This window comes from Nilaparvata lugens, chromosome X (genome assembly GCF_014356525.2).
Source record: "Nilaparvata lugens isolate BPH chromosome X, ASM1435652v1, whole genome shotgun sequence".
In the NCBI taxonomy this organism is placed as follows: domain Eukaryota; kingdom Metazoa; phylum Arthropoda; class Insecta; order Hemiptera; family Delphacidae; genus Nilaparvata; species Nilaparvata lugens.
This window is the reverse complement of record NC_052518.1, coordinates 96701813-96718138: the sequence shown is the minus strand read 5'-3', so window position 1 is coordinate 96718138 and position 16326 is coordinate 96701813. Positions and strand designations below refer to the sequence as shown.

The 16326-nt window shown below is 35.4% G+C and overlaps 2 protein-coding genes across 2 annotated transcripts in view; one reads left to right on the top strand and one right to left on the bottom strand.

The window, feature by feature from the left end:
- The first annotated feature begins 65 nt into the window (after positions 1–65).
- Positions 66–11608, top strand: LOC120354701. Its single transcript, XM_039442131.1, has 2 exons — positions 66–590; positions 10013–11608. Exons 1-2 carry the CDS (start codon positions 66–68, stop codon positions 11606–11608), a joined length of 2121 nt encoding a protein of 706 aa, XP_039298065.1.
- A 3488-nt stretch (positions 11609–15096) lies between these two features.
- The window catches only part of LOC120354850, a 51762-nt gene continuing 50532 nt past the window's right edge, over positions 15097–16326 (bottom strand). The window contains exon 3 of the mRNA XM_039442774.1: positions 15097–15170. Coding sequence (XP_039298708.1) covers positions 15136–15170 — 35 coding nt within the window. The 3' untranslated portion in view covers positions 15097–15135. The remainder of the gene's footprint in view (positions 15171–16326) is intronic.

Sequence of the window (16326 nt, the reverse complement as noted above, 5' to 3'; positions counted from 1 at the left end):
TGTATAATATAAATATCTCAAGCTACTGAATTCTTCCCTGTAGTACGGAGTCTGGGAAATTCAGTATGATTAAAACAACGACGAGCAAGGGCAACCCGGTGCTATTAGTTGACTCGTTCAAATACCGAAAAGCGGGACCTGTATCCTCGGGTGAAATTGTTTGGAGATGCTTAGCTAGAAATTGCAATGCTAGTGTAAGGACGGACGCTGAAATTGTTATTCTTAAGAGTAGAATGGGAACACATAATCACGAGAAAATGGTCATGGATACGCCTCCTTCTGCACCTAGATTACATAGCGTAAGAACACTAAATTCGTCAATCACAAGTAAAACTCCTTCAAGTTCAATGAACAGTCTACCGGAAAATTTGACTCCACATTTGGATATATCAGCAAAATCAGATGGCGAGCTTCCTGAGTCGTTGCTGGAGGAGGAGACTGCATTGGATGACAGCCTGAGAGTGATAAAATCGGCGGCTACTGAACTAAAGGTGAAGGACTCTTCTTCGGAGTGCTGTCCACATCTAAGGCAGGAGATTCATAAACTTCGGGAGGTTCTCGACAAACGTTTAATAGAGTGGGAGGCAGCTGTGGGTCGTGCTGCTGACATGGAGAGTAGCCTAAATAATTTTAGAGTAGAATTTAGGTGTGGAGAATCTCAGGTTGACGTTTCTTGCAATACTGAAAGTACTGATTTAGGTAGTATAGAATCATCTGTAAAATTTTCTGTTGATGAAAATGCTTTTTCCCTAAAAGAGAAAATTGAACATCAGAAGTTAGAAATTAAAGGTTTAATGATCAAATAAAGAGAATGTTAATTCCAATTGAAACATTGGAAGAATATAATCTTTCTATTCAAAACATAATATCTCAAAATGCTTCAAGACTAAATCGCTTGGGTCCCAAGATCAAACCAATATCAAATAGATCGTATGCCTCAGTAACAGGTAAAAATAGAATATTTCGAAGAAATATTGTGAATAATTCACGGGGTAGTGTCTATTTGTGGGCTGATAGTCAGCGGAGAAAAATGAGAGATCTGATTTGGGAGAGACTGCCGGTGGGCTACAGATGTGAGGCATATGTTTCACCAGGAGCAACATTTGAAATAATTTCGAATGAAATGCTTTCTTGTAGTAGACGTCATAATCTGGGTGTAAACGACTGGTTAATAGTTATGGCGGGCACTAATAGTGTGTCTAACAGGTTCAAAAATAGCGATATTGAAAGTTACATTTGTAAGTTGAGTAATTTAGTAAACTTATACGGGAATTGTAATTTAATACTGTCAATTCTACCGTATAGGTATGATTTAAGTTTCAATTTGGTTGAGAATGAAATGATTGATTCACTTAACAATGAAATTCGTTCATTGTGCAATAAAAATAATATCCATCTAATAGATATATGGTATCTTGATCCTTCCAACTATACTAAACATGGACTGCATATCAATAAAAAAGGAAAACAGAATTTGAGCCAAAAAAATAGCTGCATTTATTGGAGAGTGTGACAGAGTAAAACCAGACATGAATAACTTTTTTGTCCCTAAAAGTATTAATCGTGCACTTAGTCATGAAAAGTATTCTACAGGAAAATCTATTGACAGTCAGAGCAATGTGCAATCTTCTCTGATAATTGATGAAACTTTAGGATCTGCTAACGATTCTAGTAGCTTTGACAACGCTCCTGTTGCTCTAAATTCGTCATTAGTGGAGCATTTAAATTAGTAGCACATGACAAAGATGCTTCAAGCATATCTGCTGTAGATTTACAATTAAAAAATCCTACTCAAACGAATATTATTGACAGAGGGTCTGATATTCTTATGATTTCAAATTCTGTTGCTAATAGTTCCTGTAATATAACTAGGTATAATGATTATAACAACGAAAAAGTTAATTGTTTTTCCTGGAATGTACAGGGTATTTGTAATAAGTTTGACTATTTGTCTCTAATTTGTACTAATTACAATATAAAAATTCTTATGATATCTGAGCATTGGATTAATAATACTGATTTGGATTTTACATAATATCTGCCTGGATTTAAAACTGCCTCTGTTTTTTTTAGATCAGATCGTATAAGGGGTGGGGCAGCAATTTTTGTTCATGATCAACTAGAATTTAGGACTCTTGATCATATTAGAGACATGTCAATTGAAATGGTATGCGAAGTTGCCGCAATTGAACTTATAATCAATAAAATCATAATTTTGTCAGTTTATAGGCCCTATAATAGAAGTGTGAATTATTTTAATGATTTTTTAACGTGCTTTTATAATGTATTAAGTGCTGTGTTTAAAAATGGTTACAATCTGGTGATTGGCGGTGATTTTAATGTAAATTTGATAGGTCACGATTGTTTCAAAAACGACTTACTGAACTTTATTGAATGCTTTGGTTTGAGTGTAGCCTAACAATAAAGGAGATTACGAGACCTGGTCTTGATGGAGTTTCAAATGGATTGTGTATAGATAACATTTTAACTGATATTCATAATAGTCTATGGTCATCTGAAATCATTCACACTCTTTTTTCTGATCATGATGGAATTCTCTTAAGGCTTAATTTAAATAATAGGAATGTTAGAACTACTGCAAATAATAAGTTTAGATTAATAAATGATGATAATGCTAGAATCTTTGTCAGTTATCTGAATTCCATTAATTGGCTGGAGGTCTACTGCACACTTAATTATAATGATAGATACAATAAATTTTTCGAACTTTTCATGAGAGCTGTGAATGGTTCTTTTCAATTGAAATCTGTAAAATCTAATAATTGCAAACAAAACAGTGAGTGGTATGATAGTAGTCTTAAAGCATTAAAGGTCAAATGCGATGGCCTTTATCATTTGTATAAAACCTTCAGAGCACCTGAGTTGCTCTCCCTCTATAAAGAATCTAGAAAGTTGTACAGGCTTGAAATAAAGAAGACAAGAATTTCGTATCATAATGCAATTATAAGTAGTTCTATTAATAAGTGTAGGGCTGTATGGAAAATTGTAAATAGTTTCACAAAAAATAAATGTAGTAATAGAACTCAAGTTGATGATATAACTTCTGAGGATTTTAACAATTTCTTTGTTGAACATATTTCGCAGTTGAGCCAAGATATACCTGTTAGTGTTGAAAATACAGCTTTTTATTATAGTAAGTTGACAAGACCAAGTGTGAATTTCTCTTTCAAGCCAGTGACTGTTGAAAAAGTTTTCCATACAATTTTAGGTTTAAGTAATAGTAAGTGTATGTATATTTATGGACTTAATGCTTCGATTCTGAAAATAGCAGCTGATAAAATAAGTGAGGTTGGCTTTTTTATTTAATGATTGTATTATTGCTGGTTGAATGTATCCTGAAAAGTTGAAAAATGTAAAAGTTTTGCCTATACATAAAAAGGGTTCTAGAAAGGAGAAAAGTAACTTCAGACCAATTGCTATTGTACCTGTTCTCTCCAAGGTTTTTGAGACTTTGATTCATGAACAGATGTCATCTTATTTTGAGTCCAACAATATATTCACACATAAGCAATTTGGTTTCAGGGCTGGTAGAAGCACAAATGATCCTATTGTTGGTGTTGTTAGTCGGGTTATAAGCAACATGGAGTCTGGTGATTCTGTGGGTCTGAGGTCATACGATTTTTCAAGAGCTTTCGACACTGTTCAGCACCACATATTGGGAGATAAACTGGGTTTCTATGGCTTTACACCAGGCGCAGTGCGACTTGTTTTATCATATTTGACTGACAGGAATCAGTTTGTATACAAGGATGGGGTTTTGTCAAATGGCAGATTGGTAGAGTTTGGCGTGCCTCAGGGCTCTATTTTAGGCCCTATTCTCTTCAATATCTATGTAAATGATTTGCCGATTTATATTGATGGAAACAGTCTGGATGGTTACCTTTTTGCTGATGACTTTGGCTTAAAAATTAATTGCCCATCCGAGTTTGATCTTGAAAGAGAACGAAACCATAGTTATTTTATTCTAAAGGACTGGTGTGCAGCTAATAATTTGTCTCTTAATGATGACAAAAACTCTGATATAATTTTCAATTTCAGAAAGCAGAAGGATAACACTACTTAAGTTTCTAGGTGTTATGATTCATGATTATGATTCATGTCTGTCATGGGAGGTGCACATTGATTTTTTGTCAGTTAAACTCTCTAAAGGCCTGTATATGCTTCGCAGACTATGTGTAACTGTTGATAGGCCTGTGCTGATGAATATCTATTATGCACACATTCAGAGTCTCCTATCATATGGAATTATGCTTTGGGCTAATAGTGTTAAAGCCAATTCAATCTTTGTCCTTCAGAAGAAGGCTATTGGAATCATATGTGATTTGCCTTTCAATGCTCATTGTGGACCACATTTCATAGAACTTGGATTGCTGACATTGCCATCACTGTATGTTTTCAATATTTTATGTCATGTACAAAAAAATTTGGATAAATATGATACAAACCAACACCATAATTTAAATACATGAAATAGACATAGACTTAAAATTCCGCAATATAGCCATTCCAAATCTCAGAGAAACTGGCACTACATGTCAATAAAATTATATAACTCCACACCAGACAAATTGAAGTTACTAGCATTCACTCAATTAAAAAATAAAATTAAATATGTATTAGTTAATGAATGTTTGTACACAGTGAATGATTTCTTTTCTATAAACTGGGTACCATTTCTCTTATGGTATAATGAGTAACTTGTGATCTATGCTTTACATTACTTGTTAATTGTATTTTTAAGACTGACTAATGAATAATAGTGATTTGACTAAGATAAGACAAAAGATATATTTTGACGAAGTCTATGTATTTTTTGTAAATATTGAATGACTAATAAAATTCTATTCTATTCTATTCTATTCTATTCTATGCCAAATGTGAAACGAATTGGACAATTGGAAATACCCGGTCAATCACTTTTTATGCTGGTCAATAGGGTTTTTAACCCCCAACCATGCCTAAACATAATTATTTTTTGATGAAATTTCAACAGTATGTTTGATATGTGTGAATTATCCTGTATGCTAAATTTGAAACGAATCAGACAATTAGAAATACCCGGTCAATCACTTTTTATGCTGGTCAATAGGGTTTTTAACCCCTAACCACCCCTTAAAATCATTATATTTCGATTAAATTTCAACAGTGTGTTTAATATGTGTGAATTATCCTGTATGCCAAATTTGAAACGAGTCGGACAATTGGAAATACCCGGTCTATCACTTTTTATGCTGGTCAATAGGGTTTTTAACCCCTAACCACCCCTAAATATCATTATATTTCGATTAAATTTCAACAGTGTGTTTAAAATGTGTGAACTATCCTGTATGCCAAATTTGAAACGAATCGGACAATTGGAAATACCCGGTCAATCACTTTTTATGCTGGTCAATAGGGTTTTTAACACTTAACCACCCCTAAACATCATTATATTTTGATTAAATTTCAACAGTTTGTTCGATATGTGTGAATTATCCTGTATGCCAAATTTGAAACGAATCAGACAATTAGAAATACACGGTCAATCACTTTTTATGCTGGTTGGTAAAGACAGTTATCGTGATTTCCTTCCTTACCCCCACCCCTCCCTCTTCATCGTAGAAGGAAGCAGCCAAAAGCAGCTTCCCCCTCCAGTTTCAGTTGGCATGAAGTTCACGAAGCTACAACATCATTGCTGCTTTGAAGCCCCGGTTTCAACTGCATTTTTCTTCAGTTTTTCAAGTAAGTTTTCGTTTATAATCACACAGCTCTTTTCTTTTGTTCACCCGCGGTCCTCCACTTGTAAAATTTCTGTTTCTAATCACCATATTGGTCCTAATCGGGTCGGATTAGATCAGTGTTTTTTGGAAATGCATTCTGCTCATTGTCAGTGTCTGTACGTGTCGTGTTATTTAGATGTTTTTAAATGTTAAAGTCCCGTTGTTTTGAGCTGTGTGATTCGGTAGTGTGTGAACTCAAAGTGAAAATTCCGTTTATTTCAACTCAATGCATTGCACGGTTCAAAAGTTATTGAATTTCAAAGTTTCAACCCAAGCCATAGTCGGACATTTTGGATTTTGTTTCCCTTTCAGAATCGATCAATTATCGAACTTCGTTAATGATCGGCAAAATTCGGTTCAATCAGTGTCACGTGATCGATCCCGTGAATCAATCAACGTCAAGTGCAGGAAGGAGAGAGAGCTACTCACACAACGGAGCCAAGCAGACGACCACAACAAGGCCTGTATCATCCTTCCTTATTCCATTCCTTGCACATTGTGTATTGTTCTCGTTTGCAACGCACTTCGCAACCGTTTCAGTATCACTTCCTGACATTAACTTTGAAATCCTTACCTCAACTCACAATGTCAGACCATGGAGATACCTTGCTTACTGAATCGCGTATTTTACATGATACAACTCAAAATGCAACCACCCAGGAAACTAATATCAATGTTACAGTCAAAGCTAAGGATCCCACTATGGAGTTGAAGCTTTCAACAATAAAAAGAAACAGAATTATTATCAAAATAGAGTCAGCAATCAAATCCTTATCAAACAATCCCTCTGAGCGTATGATTCTAGATTTAAGAAATGATTTTCTAACATTCGAATCAATTCAAGACAACATCACAGAACTTGCTTTATTAACTGATTCAGTTGATGAGAATTATGATGTTATGGGCGAGAAGTTTCTTGAACTCTATGGAAGGTACACTTCATTTTGTAAACAGCCAACAATTGAAACTGTACAGCAGACCAATCCTAGTTCTTACATCAATTTACCACAAATAAAGCTGCTTAATTTTAATGGTGATATTGAACAATGGATCGAGTTCTTGAACATGTTCAATGCGATTATTCATATGAATAGATCACTTTCAGATATAGAAAAATTTCATTATCTGAAATCCAATGTGTCAGGCTCAGCCGCTCAAATGATAGCTCATTTGTCTCTATCAAATGAAAATTATCTTATCGCCTACACTCAGTTGTGTGACAGATACTCGAATCCAAGAAGATTATGTTCGTATTACATCGATCAGTTACTAGAGTTTAAGCAAATAGATAAGCCCGATTATTTGTCATTAAGAACATTTGTTGACACTCATTCTGTTTGTATTTCTGCTCTCAAAACACAGCAGATTCCCGATTTGAGTGACTTTATTCTGTTATCGCTGTGTTTAAACCATTTGGATAAACGAACTCGACTTGAGTTTGAAAGTAAGATAGCTGATGTCATTCCTAAATATGAAGACCTAATGAACTTTTTAGTGTCTAAAACTCGTATGTATGAGTTAGTGAACCCTTCAACTACACTTTAATCCGCAAGAAATATTGAATCTAAGTCTACTCGCTCAAATGAAAATAAATCTGATAAGAGATTTTCACTAGTTGCAAGTGATAATTCTTCAACTGTCAAACCTAATCAAATTGTCAAGTTAAAACCGCTTCAGTGTATTGTGTGTGGATCAGAGGATCATAGTATTTATTCATGCCAGCAATTTGTCAATTTGTCTGTGATCAAAAGTATGATTTCCTCAAACAAAAAAATCTATGTTTTCAATGTTTTGGAACTCATAATCGTGTTCAGTGCAAGTCACAAAAAACTTGTAAACTATGCAATTCTAGTAACCACCATACATTATTGCATGCTCAGAAGGAAAAGACCCCTGCCACCTTTGTGTGTAACACTTCAAGTCTATCCATTTCAGAACCATCTCTATGTCTACTTGGCACCGCTAATGTTGTTGTTTTCGACTCTTTCAATAAGCCACATATTGCGCGAGCTATTCTAGACTCAGCTTCACAAATAACTGCTGTTACAAAGGAGCTAGCAAATAAATTGAATTTGAAATCTACTTATTCATCTCAAAAACTCATTGGCATCGGTACTAAAACAACAAGTACAATGGGCGAGGTTAACTTAACTATCTCTTCACAGATTCAGCCGAATTTCAAGTTGAATACTAAAGCTACAGTGCTATCAGTCATAACATGTAATCAACCCTCTGTTTCATTGAACGCTGAAGATTTTAAGCATTTTTCAAGTCTGAAATTGGCTGATGAAAAATTCTATGTGTCAGGTAAAATTGATCTGCTCATAGGAGCTGGCTCATTTCTTCATACTCTATGTGCTCAAGATCACGAAGTCACAAAGTTTTATCAAAATTCTCCAGGAGCCTTGAGCACGGTTTTTGGCCATGTTATCATTGGAAAAATAAATTCTAATGAACTCACATCACAATCAGATTTAGCTACCAGCCTTCTAACCTATGTAGAACCAGTTAATCAGCTGCTTCAAAAGTTTTGGGAAACCGAAGAGATATCTATCAAAGCTGAGGAAGACCCGTCTCATGTGTATTGTGAAAACCTATACACAGAAACTACAACTCGGTGGCCTTCAGGTCGTTATGAAGTAGCGTTACCATTCAAAACTCAGAATGTGGTTTTAGGTGAAAACCGAAACTCTTCAATGAAAAAATTCCTCTCACTTGAGAAAAGACTAGCATCAGACAACTCTGTTAGCAAACAATATCACGATTTCATGAGCCAGTATATTGAGTTGGAGCACTTGTCCAGAGCTTTAAATTCGTCTAAATATGTAATACCGCACCACTGTGTTCAAAAAGCAGACAGCTCCACAAATAAGTTACGTGTCGTTTTCAATGCATCAGCATCTTGTAACAATGGAGAAGTGCTCAATGAATCTCTCTTACCAGGCCCCAAGCTACAAAACGAGCTTAGTCATATCTTATTAAGTTTCAGAACTCACAAAGTGGCAATTACATCAGATATTAAAATGATGTACAGGCAGATATCAGTGAGAGAAGTTGATCGTAATTTTCAGCACATATTTTATCGACCAACACCACAAGAAGAACTGATAGAATTTCAACTCAATACTGTCACGTATGGTATGACTTCAAGTAGTTTCCTTGCTCAAAGAACATTGCTTCAATTAGCCAGCGATTATGAAACCGAATTTCCTTTTGCTGTCAATGCCATCCGTCAGCATACTTACGTCGATGACGTGGTTAGTGGTGCTTCCAGTTTGAGTGAAGCTAAATCACTTATCTCACAACTCAATCAATTGATGCTGAAGGGTGAACTCCAACTGCGAAAATGGTCATCTAACGTGAGAGAAGCAATTGAAGAATTTCCCGATGAAATGTTAGAAAATCCCCTTGCCTTTTCTGATACCACTCAACGAATTAAAGTTCTTGGTTTTCGTTGGAATCCATCAACAGATGCCTTTTCATACGCAGTCACACCATTCATTGAAAAACCAACAAAACGCACAATACTGTCATACACAGCCAAATTGTTTGACCCGCTTGGGCTGTTATCTCCCGTTGTATTCTTATTCAAGTATTTTTTGAAGCTGTTATGGTTGCCTAATCTCGATTGGGATGATCCATTAAGTGAAGATTTAACCTGTCAGTGGAGTTGTATATCAAGTACAATTGTGTCACTCGCCAACGTTCACATTCCTCGTCACATTGACACTACACACGTGAGTGTATCATTACTCGGTTTTTGTGATGGATCAGAAAAAGGTTATGGTGCATGCGTCTAGATTCATATCTCTTCAAACAGTCAATTCATATCAATGAATCTTATCATGGCAAAAACAAGAATCTCACATGTAAAAACTCTTACTATTCCAAGATTGGAATTATGCGGTGCTCTATTGCTGTCAAAATTATATAAAATCGTTCTACCTCAGTTCGAAAAATGTATCTCCAATACACGGCTGTACTCTGATGCAAAATTAGTATTAAATTGGCTCAGAACTCCAACTCATAAACTCAAGATCTACGTGAGCAACCGAGTCACACAAATACTTGATTTGACATCACCAGAAAATTGGTTTCACGTACCTACTGATTGTAACCCTGCGGATCTGGCCTCGAGAGGTATCTCAGCACAAGATATTGTAGACAACTCCTTGTGGTGGCATGGACATCAATCGTTCCATGTGCAATTTGAGAAATTGATTATATCAGAGGTTGATAGGATTGAAGACGACTCGGAATTGAAACCTCAACTTTCAATTCTCACAACTACAATAGTTGAGAAGTCTCACACTCTTAAGTTCTTTGAAAAATATTCCAACCTTCACAAAGCAACACGTATATTTGCGTTTGTGTTGCGCTTCATAAAAAATTGTAAGCTGAAGGAAACACACAGGCACAATCTTCGCAGCCATAGAGCACAACCGGTGCGCCTCACCTCTCCGCATCTGTCTGTTGCTGAATGTCGTGCAGCACTATTGAGTATTGTCAAACTTACTCAAGAGTTCTATTTCATTGACACTTTCAAGCTTCTCAACAAGGGAGAAAATCCTCCGCGAGAATTACACTCTCTAGCACCATTCATCGATTCATCCGGTTCTCTCAGGGTGGGCGGACATCTCAAACGATCCTGTCTTCCGTATGACAGCCGTCATCCACTGCTGCTGCCGAAATCATCTCACCTCAGCACCCTCATCTGCGATCAGATGCACCGAGATCATCACCACGTCGGCCCTCGCACCACTCAATCACTAGTTGCGCGCAAGTATTGGATCATCTCGGCGCGTAACCTGATAAGAAGCCAAATACGTAATTGTGTCCACTGCACTCGTATGCGAGCCCAACCTAATCAGCCAGTGATATCTGATCTTCCAGACTTTCGTGTTAGCGCATCGTTCCCATTCACCCATGTTGGCATTGACTTTGCGGGTCCTTTCTATACAAAATGCAGCCCACTAAAAAAGACGAAATTATACAAAGGCTATCTCGCACTTTTTATTTGCCTGGCTGTAAAAGCGATTCATTTGGAATATGTGTCAGAATTAACAACTGAGGCCTTTCTTGCTGCATTTGACAGATTCACATCACGCCGAGGTCTACCATCGCATATGTACTCTGACAACGGTTTAAATTTTGTTGGAGCCGCTAAACACTTATCAGATATTTCCAAATTTCTGTCTGATAATAATACTGAGATATTGAATGGACTTGTCCAACGTGAGGTAACTTGGCACTTCAATCCACCAGTTGCCCCAAACTTTGGGGGAATTTGGGAAGCTAATGTTAAAACTGCCAAAGTGCTATTAAAAAATCAGATTGGTGACACACCAATGACTATGGAAGAATATTTCACTGTTTTTTCTCGTATTGAAGCCATTATGAATAGCCGTCCGCTGCTAGAACCCTCCCCGGACCCCAACGAAAACACAACGCTATTGACACCTGGTCATTTCTTGATTGGACGACCACTGCTTCAGGCCGTGAAGCTTCCTCTAAATGACTCCACCTCAAATCGGCAACGTTGGACTCACCTGCGTCAATTAGTACAGTCGGTCTGGCGTCGATGGAAATCTGAGTATCTACAAACACTCATTCAACGAAATAAGTGGAAAACTCCAACAGAAAACATCAAAGTTGGACAAATTGTGCTTATAAAACATTTGAACACTGCACCTACACTATGGCCTATTGGTAAAATTGAGAAAGTATTTCCTGGACAAGACAAAATAATAAGAGTAGCATTAATCCGCACAGCCGGCGGTACGCTGATCCGACCTGTGAACAAACTTATAGTGTTGCCAGTAGTCTAAATCTCGGCAGCCCCTTCTGAACCTTGTGTAAATATTCTATTATCGTCTACCCCGCTTCGTGTAACAATCATATATGTAACAGTTTCTTTGTGTGCATCGTGTGTGTGATATCCGCTTTGTATTTATATGTGCTAAATCTCAAATAAACAATTACATTTTCCTCGATAAAACTCTGATGTAGTTTTAGGTGGGCGGTTGGTAAAGACAGTTATCGTGATTTCCTTCCTTACCCCCACCCCTCCCTCTTCATCGTAGAAGGAAGCAGCCAAAAGCAGCTTCCCCCTCCAGTTTCAGTTGGCATGAAGTTCACGAAGCTACAACATCATTGCTGCTTTGAAGCCCCGGTTTCAACTGCATTTTTCTTCAGTTTTTCAAGTAAGTTTTCGTTTATAATCACACAGCTCTTTTCTTTTGTTCACCCGCGGTCCTCCACTTGTAAAATTTCTGTTTCTAATCAGTTGAGTCTCTAGAAGGTTCCTTTTGAACACTTGTGTCTGCTCTGCTGCTAGCATCAATATTGTGCCAAGTAAGCACAGGTGGTTCACCGGGGTGGTCAGGGAAGGAGGGACTCGGCCCTATGTTGCAAGTTCACAACGCCTGTGGTCTCTGGTCTGTCTGCAGTCTGCTCATGTCTGCATGCAGAGGTTTGATTTTTTCTCCGTCTGTCCTCTTCTGTGTGCATGCGCCTTACGTCGTCGCAGGTATAAGGTATAAAGGAGTGTAAAGACTTTTACGCCAAAAACATGCGCATTTCACTTCGCATCAGCTGATGCAATGCTTATTCGGTATTTCAAATCAAATCAAATTTATTAACTCGAAATTCATACAAAATATTAATAAAATATGAAACGACAAGTTACAATAAATTAACAAGATACTACTCACAAAAAGTACAGCACTTTGTCCGCGAATAGGATTCCGATCCAGAGTGCTTGCTATATGTAAGATTATTTAATTTTTAACTTGATATAGTTGGAGATTTAGTAGGAAAAGGAGTTGGGAAGAAGAATGATTTAGAAATTTGGTATGTTTAGTAATTTGTACAGAAATACCAGCTAGCGCACAAGTCTGACTTTGCTGGCTGTGACAAAACATTAAGATTTATTATTTACATATTTGTCCTACGTATCTTGTATTATGGCGAAATAAACAAAACATTCAATATTTAATAAAACAGTAAGGTATAGATTTAATAAGCCGATTATATCTCAGCTGAGATATCAGCTTAATTGCTCATTTCATCTGCTGATAAAAAGTGAAATACGCGTGTTCGTGGCGCATACGTCTGTACGTCTGTAATAGTGATACCTTTTCAAAAAATTATAAAAATATAATAGATGTATGGATAATAATGAATAATAAAAGAAACACAGTACACATCATATTTCTATGAGATATAACCTATCAATTATTGTAACAAGCTTCCCTAAAGCCTAAACAACATTATAAGAGAAACATCTTAACTAGCGTTCTCTCATTTTTCAAAATTTTGCATGATTATTGCTCCGTGGGCGATTGATGATTCAATGATTCTCCAATCAACTCAAATTCACGAATTTTTAATCTTACAATTTTATCACAACTAACATTTTTTTACATACCTTCAACTATTGAAATATTTTTTTACTCTACCAAAACTTGCCGCCCCCTGAACTCGGCCGCACTGGGCTATTGTCCATTGAACTCACATGTGCATCCAGGCCTGCCCCCAATGGAATGGACCCCCCCCCCGGCCAGTTGGCACCATTGAAATAGTGTTTTTTCAGCTGTCGGTTTGTTACATCGTCAGAAATGGTTTTCTGAAATTTGTAAGATATAGGCTAGTGCCGGTTGCACAAAAGCCGGTTCAACCATGATTAATTTCACGAGAACCAATCAGAAAAGACCTTTTTGATAAGACGGCTTCTCTGATAAAATTTTACCAGCTTTTGTGCAACCGGCACTAGCCTGTATCTTACAAATCTGAGCAAGGTGAGTTATGAATAGAGTTTTTTGAATACTTTAGTTCCTAATAAGACGACAATAATAAATTTCTTACAATAAACGGTAGTATGCAAAATGACAAGAAGCTAGGTAACTTGCCTGCCACTGCCAACAAAGTTAATAACTATTGAAGTTACGAACAATAGTTTATACTGTCACCTAGAAGGTTTTCACCACAAGCTGGGTGTCATCACCTACAACTGGCAAAAATTCCACGAAACCCATACGTACTGCAATAAATTTTGTCATTGTAATTCTATTTTGTATTGTGTCCTTCGTGAAACGCCTGTTAATAGAGTTTATTTTCAATAGTGTTTTGAATATGTTGTAATAATTTTGTTCATGCTTACATTGGGATTGTATGCCTATTTAAATTGTATGGAAAATAATGTAAAGATTGAACTAAACATAAATTTAAATTCAATTTTATTTTAATCACTACTAATTACAGCAAAGCAATATAATAAAATATAAAACTACCACAGTACTACTGTACTATATAATATCATATTACACGAAACTGTTAGATAGTAACTTGATCATTTAGATCTTGTCAAAATATATATATGCTAAAAACTACAATTCAATATTATACAATTTAATAACTTTCTCCCTCTCTCTCTCTCTCTTTCTCTCAATAGGTTTTCCAAGACCTGACATGTGATAAATAAATCAATCAATCTCTATCGCTTAAGACATTATCAAGAACATTAAAATAATAACAAACATATCGTTGAAGTGATTCCTTACTAGTTAAAACTTTTTTTTTTATTCTCATTTATTTGCAGTTATGGAAGTTCATTTTATTATTTATTAGCATGAAACTGGTACTCCGGAAGGGTCGATTTTAAAACGTGATGTAATGAAGTCTTGAAGAATTAACCATCCTCCGTTAATTGAGAATTTAAATGCAAAATTTCAAGTTATTCAGTACAGTAGTATAGACGTTATGATGCGTCAAACATAATTTTTCTATCCCGTACTCAAAACACGACAGCGTACGGGATGGAAAAATTATGTATTGAAAAGAAATTTTGAATAAAAAAATTGTTGTTAGGACAACGATTTTCTAAAAATATTGAAATGATTTACAAATTATTTATAATCTGTATTATTTATAATCCTATCACTAATTATTCGGAATTCTCATCTAATGGAATAAATTCAGGAAAAATTCAAACACATTGAATGTTTAGAAATTCATTATTAAAAAAAAGATTAACACTTCACAAAATATTATATAAATGACAATATCCTTATTCTAAATTGATGATGGGCCCATATATTTGTTTAATAAAGTCTTTCATGAATCTCAATGCCGGAATATATAATTTGATCGTCATATTACCTCGGTACCGAGTTACGTCGCAGAGTATTTGGGTAATGATGTTCCATAATTGCTTAAAAGAAAACACAGCTTTGCAATTATCTCCTATCCTCCATAACCGTTTTAACCTGTTCCTCGTATGATGCACTTGGAGACCCTTGTCTCTTACTCATAATTGTGAATTGATTTGGCATTAACAAGGATCGTTCTTCCATAGTCAGTCATAAATTAGTTTGCCACAAACATGTACCGCTGTGAAATAAAACAGCCAAGAATAATTTCTAAATCGAACTTGATACTTATCTTTCTAAAAGGAACAATTTAATTATTACAATTGTGTGAACGATTATCTCAAGTACATTCCGACCTTAACCCTTTGAATTGTAACGTAGTCTAAATCTACACTCTACTTTTACATTAAGTTAATAATTCAGTTATAACGTTTAAGAAAACTATTGATAATTACTTTTCCCATTGAACTATATGACATAATATTTATCAAAACAAATTAATAATAACATTTCTATGTTACTTGAGTGAATTACTTTTGAAGTTAGTCAACTCTCAGAATGAACAAGAGTTTAAATATCAATTTCGCACATAATCTAGCAGTCTGCTCTAATGGAAGTAACAATGAAAAGTACCTAAAATATAATAAAAAGTATAACAAATAGTTTATCTTTAATAGCGGTTTTGAGTATAGCTTATATACAAATATCTTCATATGTCGAAAAATTCAAAATCACTTAACAAAATAGAAAGATAGAAACTTGAAGTGAATAATCACATCGTGGAGTTAAACTTAGGGCTGCTTGCCGGCAATTGAATAAGGAGAAAAAAATGTCTGGGTGCTCACCCAGTGCTGGCTGAGTAAGCACAAAAATAAATAAATGCTCTCTTTGTTGTTTTTCTTCTTCCTAAATGTTAATATATATTTGACATATTATAAAAGAAAGGGAAATGAAATTTGATTCATAATCAAAATTCGTTTCACACTCCCCCTCTTTACTGATGTGAAACATGCCTTAAATTTCAGAATCTCATATCATATCATCTCAATATCTTACTTTCTATTAACTCTACTCAAACTTATTACTTAAACTTGAATTTGGACTAATAATTCTCATATATTTTTCGTATGGTGTTCTCTATGTAGGAAGGAAGTTATTAAACTGATAAATACAATAATAATACGTATTATGATCCTTAATAATTATCGTCTGTTCTTAACTAACTAATTAACTACAACCCAAGGAGTACAAAAACATTTTATTTTTAATTATTATCATCTAATCATCATAGCTATAATATTATTACAAACTTCTTCAAAAATGCCATACTACTATTAGTAAGAAAGAATCATTAAACATATCAATCGTTCACATAAGTTCCTCTACTGGAAAATCAA

Bases quoted from the DNA above. Each gene is read 5' to 3' on its own strand.
- LOC120354701 (XM_039442131.1), top strand. From the start codon at position 66: ATGATTAAAACAACGACGAGCAAGGGCAACCCGGTGCTATTAGTTGAC. The intron at 591-10,012 runs GTGGGTCGTGCT...ATTATATCAGAG, and splicing joins TAATAGAGTGGGAGGCAGCT to GTTGATAGGATTGAAGACGA.